At 34.5% G+C, this 12,000-nt stretch overlaps 1 protein-coding gene and 1 long non-coding RNA gene across 4 annotated transcripts in view; one reads left to right on the forward strand and one right to left on the reverse strand.

Moving 5' to 3' along the window:
* Positions 1-12,000, forward strand: part of LOC122522559 (autophagy-related protein 16-1) — a 374,631-nt gene that overhangs the window by 3,736 nt on the left and 358,895 nt on the right. For both annotated transcript variants that reach the window (XM_043643748.1, XM_043643749.1), the window contains 2 exons: positions 1,829-1,934; positions 3,381-3,523. In XM_043643748.1, coding sequence (XP_043499683.1) covers positions 1,829-1,934; positions 3,381-3,523 — 249 coding nt within the window. The remainder of the gene's footprint in view (positions 1-1,828; positions 1,935-3,380; positions 3,524-12,000) is intronic.
* Positions 1,413-12,000, reverse strand: part of LOC122522561 — a 59,003-nt gene continuing 48,415 nt past the window's right edge. For both annotated transcript variants that reach the window (XR_006305098.1, XR_006305099.1), the window contains one exon: positions 1,413-1,915. This is a non-coding gene — a long non-coding RNA (uncharacterized LOC122522561). The remainder of the gene's footprint in view (positions 1,916-12,000) is intronic.

A 12,000-nucleotide genomic window follows, 5' to 3' on the forward strand; every position in this document is an offset into this window, starting at 1 on the left:
TGCATTTTTCCTTTAAATAAATATTTTTCTTAGAAGTTTAAGAATAAAAGATTTGTAATCTTATTTATTAAGATTTAATCTGCATCAAACAAAGTAAGCAAATAATTATTTGTTCATAGAAATTGATTAGTATAAGAATCTTGTTATACTAATCAATACTCAACAAACTCTGTCAATATATATACATATATGCTGTTATGTGGCACAAAGTTCATTTTTCAAATTGATATTTTAATGTGGTATGCATTTTATTATCGTTGTATTTCTTATTTACGCATGATACATTTTTGCTATAGGATAGGTCTTTCAATTTGCATGAGAAAATAATATTATATCGATGAAATTCGGAAGCAATAATTTTTTTAAATATTGTTTTCCATATATATATATAGATGATAAAAAGTTTGTTGATAACCGTAAACTTTTCTTATTTCGAAATGTTTTTTCTTAAAAATTTATAATATCTATAAGATTTTCTAGTTACATTTTTTATTTATTATGAATTATGCCAAAAAGCATAATATATTTTTGTATTTTACAGATTCTAGTTTTATTAGCTTAATGTTCTGATTTATTTTGTATAGCGTAACATAGTGAAGCGACATATACAAATGTATTCTAGAATTATGAAGAGTATATTGTAATATGTATTACTTAATATAATGTTACAAATGCTTTTCTCTTGAAATTAAACAGATTTAGTTTCAAGCTTTAAATATATTGGAAAATAATGTTATATCTAGTTTCAAGATTACTTTCTTTGAAAGATATGGAATTTAAAAGCGGGAGTTGAAACGTTTCCGAAAAAAACTGTTCCAAACTGTTATACATATCAATTCTGATTGAAACAATTATGAGCACTGAAAAAATGTTATAATTGTTATAAATATAACAACTCTCATCCATATCGGTTTCGATTATAGTTTTCTAGAATCGATATCATATTGTTTCCATTTAGAGATTTTATAATTGTTATTATTTGATCCTATATCGGTTCTATAGAATCCAAACTGATATGGGCGAAAATTCTCATATTCGTAACAATTATTATATTTTTTATCGATCATCATAACCATTTCCAACCCCTACTTAAAAGTGCTCAGTCCATATAAATTTAAAATATAAGTAATTACCAACTGTTTTGCGCAATATAGAACTATAGTCCGAAAATTAAACGATTACGATTAGATTTTTCGACACTATTTTTATTAGTAAATTATCTATAATTTTCATTTTTCATTGGAAATTATTATGATATTTGATATTGTATAGATTGCGATGTAAATAAAGTTTTATGAGAGATAATATTAATATTAATATTATAATTTTTGCTTAATTATCATGCGTAGTTTTTAGAAGGGTTTACGGTTACAAATTTTCAAGGAATATTAAGTGAACGAATTTTATTTTTACATTTTACGTATTTTAATTGGAACAAATTAGAAATAATTATCAGTACTTAATGAAACTTAATTGTGTCGAATTAAAAATTTCCGCCATATTTTCTTTAATATTTGTAAAGTTTTAATTATTATATTGTTTTTTTTTAACGAAAAATTTCAGTAGGATTCAAACGAATATATTATTTTTAACAATTACATCAACTTACTCGTTATTATGGCGGAATGTAGATTGCAAAACAAAAGGTAGAAGTTTTTAATTTTCCACGTTTGACTCGACCGAATAGAAAGAATTTGTTTCGAAAAAGAATCCCCCCTACCCCCACTCCGTTATTTGTTTTTGTTTTTGTTAGTTTAACGTTTATTCGTGCGTAATGTATGCATGAATTCTTTAAAATTTATACGCCAAGTATTTATAACCCTTCCAGAATGCTCACGAGGGAGAAGTGTACGCTGTAAAATGGTCTCCAGTCGACAGAATCCTGGCCACCGGTGGAGCGGACAGGAAGGTGAAACTGTGGAGTATAATTAAAGGTAATTGGATAACCTCTCTTCTCTGTAAAAGTTTTTGCATAAACGTTTAGGCAAGAATATCAATAATACACTTTGCCCTTTGCATACTCATTTACCTTTACATTTTACGTGAACACTTTCTATCATCTTCCGTATCTTTATAAACGCGGTAACGTTTATAGACACGAACATTGAAACGCTCATTTGATTAATGAAGATGCACGTGTTAAGAAAAACGACGATAAGTCAAAAGGGTGAAAACTGATACGTACACACGAATTCGCAGTATATCCGTATAATTTTTTTCCCCGTTTTAAATATTCAAAGCCTCTCGGCAATTACGAGTTCTCTCAAGCGTAAAAGTGTGATCGAGACCTCAACATAATTTTCTCGATATAAAAAGATTGATCCAACGTTGGATTAATTATTATCAAATGTTAGCGTAACAGTTTGCTAATACGTTTACTCGTAATTAAACCGGCAATCGATAATTTTTACCAGTATAATCGAACGAGATCACTTCTCCTCTAAATCTTTTGCAAAATTTTTGTTAGATAGATTAGATAGATTAGATAAAAAAATGATAATATACAGTGTACGCATTCATTGAAATAGCAAGAACGTCGCAGAAGTTTCGGAAACGCGTCGTCGAGTTGCTTCGCGACATTCTTCCGGAGGGGTTTCTCTATTCCATCCACTTAATGAAGTATGTTAACGAATCAACAGGTTACCTTGTATAGCGTATAGCCGTTGTGTATACCTCGGCTCTCTTTCGCCATAGGGATGCCTATTAAAAGCCGTCGGCCTGGCTGCCATTGAAACCGTTTCTCCGCGTCCTCCTGCGAAACGCTTTTGCGAAGTGCGACCGGGCTCGGATATAATGCGCCGCACCTCGCGATAATCCCCTCGCCGCGTTGCAAATTGGATGAAGCATCTGTACTTATTGTACGGCTTATACACGCTTTAGTATTACCTATACATATATATACATATATATATACATATGTCTATGTATAAGACCTATTTCCTTTCCTCGTTTTGCGAGAACGAAATATACGACTTCCTCGGACGTTTGCTTCCACCTTCGTCGTATTTCCTTTTCCACCATCCTTCTTTCCTTCCTTCCTTCCTTTTTTCTTTTTCCCATTTTTTTCAACTTCGTTAATTGGCTTTTGTGCGCACTCGATTCATTTATCTACCCATCGAGCTGTCCACCTATCCATATATCCGTCTCTTTCTCTCCTCCTCCTCCTCCTCCAGCTCTCCCCTGAACCTCTCCCTCCCACCCACCGTTCAGTCCATTCCACCCTCTAGCATTCTCTTTATTTTCTCATCTGGTTTTCTCATCGTCCGTAAGCAATTAGGGCGAGTGAGCGTAAATTTAATTAGCCAGGGTAAAGGGACTGTCTGTCTGTTCTCGGGAAGGAGAATGAGACGTATGACCTCGATACGAAACTTTTGTTTCAGGCACGTCCGAATGTAAGGGAGTGCTCGTCGGTAGCAACGCCGGTGTAATGTCGGTTGACTTTGATTCGACGGGTACCCTCATCCTTGGAGCTTCCAACGACTTCGCCAGCAGGGTATGGACCCTCAATGATCTTCGGGTTAAGGTAAGTGATCTGATGTCACGCTCTGAAGTTTCAACTCTTTTTCTTTTCTTTTAACAAAACTTTCCAATCTTTTCTTTGCGTCCCTTTTTTTTTATTTTCTTTCTTTTTCCACCATGATACGGCATGATACGGCCGTCGAAAACGCTTTTTTGATCGACCATGCCGACTATGTTGAAACTTCACGAGAATTTCGTATTACGTAGATATAATAACCATTTTTCTTTTACATGTTTTACGTTAAGATTTATTAGCGTGTATTTACGAGAAGTGTATGTTTTAATAAGAACACGAGTTTATTTATAAAGTAAGGGATACACGTCGTATAGTTTTATACTCTACGAAACATTCGATCATCTGTCTTTATCTTTATAGATGGAGAATATTACACGTTTTCGCACTTAATAAGTATCTTTTTTTTCTTTTAGTTATCCAGTAATCGAAGTGCTTACAGGTCGGGGATGTTAAATGTATTTTATTAGTTTTTATAAAAACAGGAAATGAGGAAATGATGATCGATTACGATGGAAAGGAAAAATCTTGCTTTATTCGTGATTAAGGTTTTCCCCTTTCTCGTTCTATCTATCTTCCTCTCTCTCTCTCTCTCTCTCTTTCTCTCTTTCTTTTTCTCTAGAACGTCTCGTTATCCTGACAAGGTCTCTTCAAAGTGCCGCGAGTGTATAAAGCACCGTGATAAAGTATCGTGGGAGCGCGATCGTCATCGAAACTCTACAAAGCCTTCGACTATCGAACGAGAGAAAGAAAGAAAGAAAGAAAGAAAGAAAGAAAGAAGGAAAGAAAATATTTCTCCACTCGAGTCGATTTTTAACTCGTTAATATCCACTTACGTTCAGATGAACCTTCATTAACGTAACGCGTGACCTTATATTTTTCTTCTGCGATGAAAAAAGTGACGAAAAAAAAAAAAAAAAATAGAAAAAAAAAAAACATAAAAGAAATTAAAAAATTAGGAAAGGTCGGGTAGGTAGGTACTTCGTTAAAAGAAACTTTTTCGTAGGAAAAAAATGATAGGATTTCTACGGTTCTCTCATTTACATGCAACTCTAATGCGTTCCTTGTAGCCCTACGACTCCTCCACGGTTGATACACTTTACAGTAGACGACCGATGGTGGGAGGTAGAAGTTACATTAAAACTTCTAATGAACGTCGTGCGCGTCTACCTCAACGTGGAACTATTCGCGTACCACTGTGTAATTCTACTTCACGCGATACACAAAGCCGTGCTTTTGAGCGTCGGATCTAATTTGTACCCCATTCCCTCCCCCACCCCCTCCTCCTCCTCCTCCTACTCCCTCTCTCCCCCCGGAACAGTTACGCAACGTATTTATTCGTCGGGTTACATAATAAAGTGCGTATGTGAGAGAGAGAGAGAGAGAGAGAGGGAGAATGATAAGAAAAGAGATATGTACATTACTGTTAATATATGTATATGTATAGAGAGAGAGAGAGAGAGAGAGTGCATTAAAGATAAAACGATTAAGAGAAGAATAAAAAATGATAGGAAAATAAAGTAAGTGGATAAATATTATAATATCAGGTTGAAGTAGATAGAGATTGGCCGATAGTGTTCTACTTCAAACATCGTGTATTATTTGATACCTTGTATTCCAAAGCGATATCCTTAAACTTGTTTCAAGATTCTCTTTGATTCCAAGCATAGCCACTGGCATATTTAATATCGTCGTTTATAATCTTGACGTTGACTCCAAGGGACAACGGTGCAACATGCATACTGCAACGTTGTTTGTGGATTTATCAAAAATCTAATAATCGAGTTTGTATAGATTGATCAAAACGTTGTTAAATGTTTTTTTTTTTTCAATTGTATGTTACACGCATTCGTATCATAGACGTTTTTTTTCTTTTTTCTATTTTATTCAACCATCGAGTCCCGAGTTTTCTCCTCGATTTCTTTTTCCCTTTTTTTTTATCTTTTTTTTTTCTTTTTATTTCTTTTTTTTTTGAACGTTTCACCCATCTCGTTCGGGAAACAGGCCGCATCGAGAATAGACCGAACGACGGTAGGTAGTTTCATTTCGAAGATTGGCGTGCAACGGCGTGTAAACTTACGCCGAGAAAACACGTAGAGTGATTGACACATGAGCGATTCCAGGCAGAGAGTCCCATATCATTCGGTGAGTTATCTGGGTTGGAAGGTGTTACATAAATACGTATGTATATTGGTCATCTTATATGTTCATTCCGCAACGTAGTTTCATTTGGTATAGTGTATCGATATTTCTTTTATCTCGATTGTACTCGTTGAAATATTGAATAGATCGTTAAGTTGTTAACTGTTTTCTTAAAGCATACCTACCTTTTTCTTTTTCTTTCTTTTTTATTTTTTAATATTAGTTTTATCTTACGCGGTAAGAGAGAAAGGTCGAGCCTCTGTAGGTTGAGTTCTTTGACTTTGTCTTCCTCGCTGATCGTCGGTTAACGGTACCCATCGGGATATTAGACCACACGTAGTGATTAACAGGTATATCGGGGAGCAAGAGAAGGTGTAGAGAAAGAAATGGAGAATGAGAGAAGAAAGATAGAAATACATCGAGCTAACTCGAGTCCGGCAATTAGCCAGTTCGACCGGCGTTGAAACGTTCATTTGAAAAACGCGGAGGCGCTTACAGGCGTCGTCCAATAGGGTAATTTTAAAGTAACAGAATAGGCAGAGCCAGAGGCACACACCACGATGTTACCAGCCCCCCACTATTCAAAGGCATTACTTTCGTGCCGACCCCAGTAATTACCATGCGAAATTACCGCATTTTGCATCCTTAATAGGTATAGGTGGATATAGGTAGGAATGTCAGGCATGCCACAGGAATATCGCGAAATAAGAGAAGAAGAAGAAGAAAAAATATATATATATATAAACGGGAGAACGAAGAAAGGGAAAATCGGAGAATTAACTTTGACTACTGTGCGAGCATTCGTGTCCTTGTACGTACCTACTTATGTTAGAGCTCGAAGCGGATCTTCCTAGTGAAGAACGTTGGTTGGGTATATATATATATATATATATGGTACTATACTCGGCTTGATTGGTTCTCGACTTACCTTAATGATACATCGAGAATGATAGTGAGAAAGAAAGAGAAACGAATATTTTTCATTTACGAACGTAAGAGTTAATCCGACTACTCGAGATATCATACATTTATAAGTAGAAGAACGAACGAAACTACTCTTCTCTCGTTTCACATTCTATCTCTTTCTATTTGATACTTTTATTTTTCTTTCTCTCTCTCTCTCTCTTTCTTTCTCTCTTTCTCACTTTTCCCTTTCAGCGTATCCCTTAACGAAGATGGAAAGATGGTATAGAGGCATCAATTTCATCGAATTAAGATACGTACCGGTGTACGTATGTAATCTTTACTAGATCGCAGTAACTCATACGAAGAGGCCATTTCTCTTGACAAATTGCCAAGATTTTACTTTCGTCCATGGTTACTTTGCCAATTAAACATTTTTTAATACTTCTTTTTAATTTATTTTCTCTTTTCTTTTCTTTTCTTTTATTTTCTTTTTTATATAAATGATTATTAAAATGTTTCTACGATCTTTCTTCTTTAGCTCGTAGTAGCTCGTAAACATATTTTCCTTCTTAAGGTATTCCAAGACTTCGGACTAAAGTTTTACGACTTTATACGATTACGATGTTTAAACGTAGAAACATCGGGAAACATATTTTCCACTTTTTTTTTAAGTCTTATAATATATTTTATATAGAATTTTTTTTTTACTCGATAAAAGAACAAGAAACGCGTCTTCGAGCGATAACGTTCTCTCGGTCAGGTCTTGGAAGTTCTGTGTAACGTTCATGTTTCTATGGCGTGTAAACGTTTTGGCCGTGGGCCAACACAGCTCGACTAACGAAATCGGCACGTTTATATCGAACAATGCTTTTGGAATAATGAACAACCTGTAGGACATCGTACGATGCGTTCTATTACCGTTCTAAATGCTCAACGTAAAGATAAAAAAGAAATGATGAAGGAGAAAGATAAAAAGAGAAAGAGAAGGAAAGTCTGCAATACTTTTGACAAATAATTCGAAAAAAAATCGTCGAGATACTTCGAATCGTGCCGAATAGAAAATACATGTATATAAATTTCCTCGTACCACGGATTTATCAACGAAGCTTTGTTTCTTATTACATAATCCTCACGAATTCGCACCGTGGAAGATTACCTGAGGGTACGCGTGTACGATGCCATTCGTTTAAAGAAACATATTTCATTCCTATTTTCCGTAGCACTTTAGTGCTTATTTACCTGTCTATTAAAAGGAATTATTGCGCTCATAAATCAAAGATCCGTTCGTTAGAATACGCATGGCTTACGTAAAAACACGTAATCCCACGTATCTTAACATAATATGTACATAAATGCATATATATTTATATATCTATACGTATGTAACTCTATATATATACACACCTATGAGAATGTAAATACATTACTTTGATAAAAAGGAAGGGAAGCGTGTACTTTTGCGTTTTCTTTCTTTCATTTTTTTTTTTCGTGTATTTTTATTTCTTTTCCCTTGTCCGTCGTTCGTTCTCACTCTTTTCTCTATCTCTTTCTCGTACTCGGTTTATATATGTCTCTCTCTCTCTCTCTTTTTTCGCAAAGCGAAAACGCCTCTCTCGCACACTTGTGCTCGTACAGTCGCAGCAGCGTTACCGTGCCGCGAAAGTAATTAGTATTTACGTCAGTTTCAAAAGCACGTCGGTGCGCCTTTCTTTTATCGCACGAAAGTATGTTTTAACGTGACATAATGCAGAGAGCTACGAACTTTGCCGGAAGTCTCATAAAAGCGCCATGATAGCTGGACCTCGTTTTGCCTAGGCTCGATGTATCTCTGTGTGCATGTATGTACACACATATATATATCTATGCAGGTATGCATATGTGTTCATATATTCACGTGTATACGCATTTACGGATGGGGTGGTTTGACGTGGTAGGAGAGTGAAATGCGTGTTGGCTCTCCTATATATACATTCACGAGGGTGGAAATCGTAGGCATGCGCACGAATGCATTCACGAGATCATCGGCTCTGCGAATGGGTGTTGACCGTGTTCTATATCGGTTCGTTACTAAACAGAAATTAATGCTCCGTGTTACATGCGCGTCTTGAAAGGCATTAGTGATCAAATTGAAACTGACTGCTATTTGTTTTGGATCGTTGTTCAAACGACGGCTCATTTGTCGAAGGAAAGAAATTATTCGATTGTATTCTATTCACTGAAATGAGTTTTAATAAAGATATGTATTATGTGTATGTGTATACGTTTAATTGTATAAGAAATAATTAATTGTAATTATTTTTTAGGAACAAATTTTATATAAACATTTAGATCATTGTATTGTACAATACATTGATAAAATTTGATGTTTATTATACATATACGTACTTGAAATATTGAAATTTCATTTCCTGACGAGATTACTTCGAAAATTTATTCTCTTAACGAGAAACATATTTTAATATTACGGAAAATATCGATCGATTAAAGTTATTACTTAAAAGTATACGAATAGTCTGACCTTTCTAGGAAAATTGACTTATTGTCGATAATACGAAATATTGATCTATGAATAGTGAAACCGAGTGTTTATTAAACAACTTATTTTTGTCAAGAGAATTTTATCAGCCTTTCGTAGAGGAAAACAATTCAGTTTGCTGTTAGATTTCGAAGAGAACGGTACATCGAGCTTTATACTTCGTGCTTTTAAATTATAATATACATTTCTTTCGATTAATTAACAATCAATTAAGATAAATCGAACACGGTACGGTACTCTACTAATATTTTCTATCGTTTTAACGTTCCTGACCAGTCGTGACTTTCAATTGAAAATTTTCAATTAATGTAATATCTGATTGAAATTGTTTAATATTCGATGTAACATTTAATCAAATGTAACTTAATATTATTTTCATTTTAATTGAAATACTGATTTCGATACTAAAAAAATAATTGAATAACAGGAATATTAAAGGATTTTTCAAATTAATTCTAACATACATATATATATTTATACGATATTATTACACTGACAAAAAAATATATAAAATTATGATTACATTTTAATTGTAATATATACAGATTATATTAAAACCGAGGACGTATAACGTTTATATAAAATAGAAAATCGATGATGACTCCTTACGTCTACAGACTTTGCAGTTTTAGATTGCGAACGATAATGGTTATTTGATAAACATTGAAAAAACAGTTTGTGTTATCGACATTATAGACAAATAATAGCGTTAGACCTTCTCTGGAGTATATATACGCTCCAATTACGGCGTCCAGTGGGAATCCTGTATACGACACATAGATTCGTTTCTGATCCAAATCGGATCTAGGTCCAATTCTAGAATCTATTCCCAAGAGAAGAAGAACGTTGAACGTTTGTACTACGAGAGAGTTCGTCTGCCGTTCGTACACGACGAGTAGGAGGAGGAGGAGGAGGAGGAAGAAGAGGAAGAGGAGGAGGAGTTAAGTTTAAAACGTGCCGTGACCCGTGTGCAACACACGTGGGTTTCTCATAGTAGATAAAAGGGAAAGGAATGAAATCGGTCGTAAAGCGTAAGCTTTTACACTTTTGACTTAAACTGGTGTTGTGTGTATCCTCCTCTCTCTGGCCATCTCATATAACGCCGGCGCTATGCATCTACGGCATTACATTCACGTTACATTCACGTTACATTCAGTATTCACCAAGCTCATGAGCAGCAACGTTACACGGTGCGACGTTTTATCGACGCTAAAGGCAGAGGCAGAGGTAGAGCCAGCAACATCCACTCACTCTCATCCAACATCCGACGAGAGATACAAATGGAATTAAAAGAGTACCTTTGATGTTAGCTCTTCTTTTTCCTTTACTTTCCTTTTTTTCTTTTTTTTTAATTCTCTTTTTTCACCTACGACCACACAGGGACGATCCTAGGCGTTATCGATCTAACGAAATGTAATACAAACAATTAAATTTGTACTGCGATTCGATTTGACTTTAATTTCTAACACATGAGTAGTGGGAGATTAATTATTTTAATATGAATAAAATCGTATCAGAGTGTATAAGATTGTTTGCTTTTAAAATCAATCATTTCTTTGTAATATGTTTATGGAAAATTAATCGGAGGGAGAAATTTTTTTCTTTATCATTGTATATTATATTCTTTTTAATTATAAGAAGAGATATAAAACAATTTTTCTATCGATGTTATTTTTATTTTATTTTATTTCTATACGTTAAATATAAATGAAACGAAGGTATTTAATAATTAGATCGATTGCCTTGTCGTCTCGCAAAAGAAGAAAGAAGAAAAAGAAGGGGAAAAAAATACAAATATACGGGAGTCAATATTTTATACGTTTTAATTCGAAAAAATTCAATACTTCAAATCAATTAGCAAATATTCTTTTAATACGTATCGTATAAGGATTATCATCGACCTAGATAAATTCTTAAAATTCGTTTCATTCTTTCCTCTTTCTTTCCCTCTCTCCCTCTCTCTCTCTCTCTCTCTCTCTTTCAATTCTACAAGCAATCGCTTCATTCATTATTCGTTCGTACTAGTTTACGTGCCACTAACGTGTAAGCAATAATTTTCCGAAGACCGAGATTCCTTGCTATCTTCGTTTGCGATCGGAAAGATTCCTCAAGAAAGATTCCTAGAAAGATTCCGTACGTACGAGAAGATGGAAAGCATCATGTATGTCGCGTACACGGTTATCTGATCTACGTTATTTGAATTTACAAGTTTTGCACGGACTTTAATCTATCCTTATACTCCGCGAAATAAATAAATAAATAAATAAATAACTAAATAAATAACTAAATAAATAAATATATGTATAAAGTAAGATAAACGTTTCTCTCTCTCTCTCTCTCTCTCTCTTTATTTCCTTGTTCAAAGAAACACAACATTTTGATATACCTCGATTTTTAGTACAGTTTGATCGACATCGTTGTTAGGGAAACGTAGATTCAAACCGTCGTCGTGGCAGCAAAGTGTTTTCAATCAAAAGAATTTGAAACCACGAACTGTGTTATAGTACTAGTCGAAAATCTTAAGATTTGTTATCATTCTTTCATATTTGTCTTGAATACTCTGTTAAATTATAAAAAATGGCATTCCTGTTTCTATAAGTAGGTACTTACACGATAGTTATAAGTTAAAGCTTAAATTAGGCGTTAAACTATTTTCGATTCGGTGTCGTGTCTTCTACTTGATTCTAATGAACTCCGACAATTTCGGTCGTCGAATACCGATGACTTTCTCTTCGCTATTTACCTCCCCACTCATCCCTCTTCTTCATCCTCCTCGAAAAGGAGGAGTAGTCACCGTTCGGAAAACTTCCTCGAGAGGAATTTAATTAATCGTGACACGGTTTGTATGATGTTATTCGGAATGGTATGGTCCGTCGGCACGTTG

Source organism: Polistes fuscatus, unplaced genomic scaffold (genome assembly GCF_010416935.1).
Source record: "Polistes fuscatus isolate 324 unplaced genomic scaffold, CU_Pfus_HIC Scaffold5, whole genome shotgun sequence".
Lineage (NCBI taxonomy): Eukaryota > Metazoa > Arthropoda > Insecta > Hymenoptera > Vespidae > Polistes > Polistes fuscatus.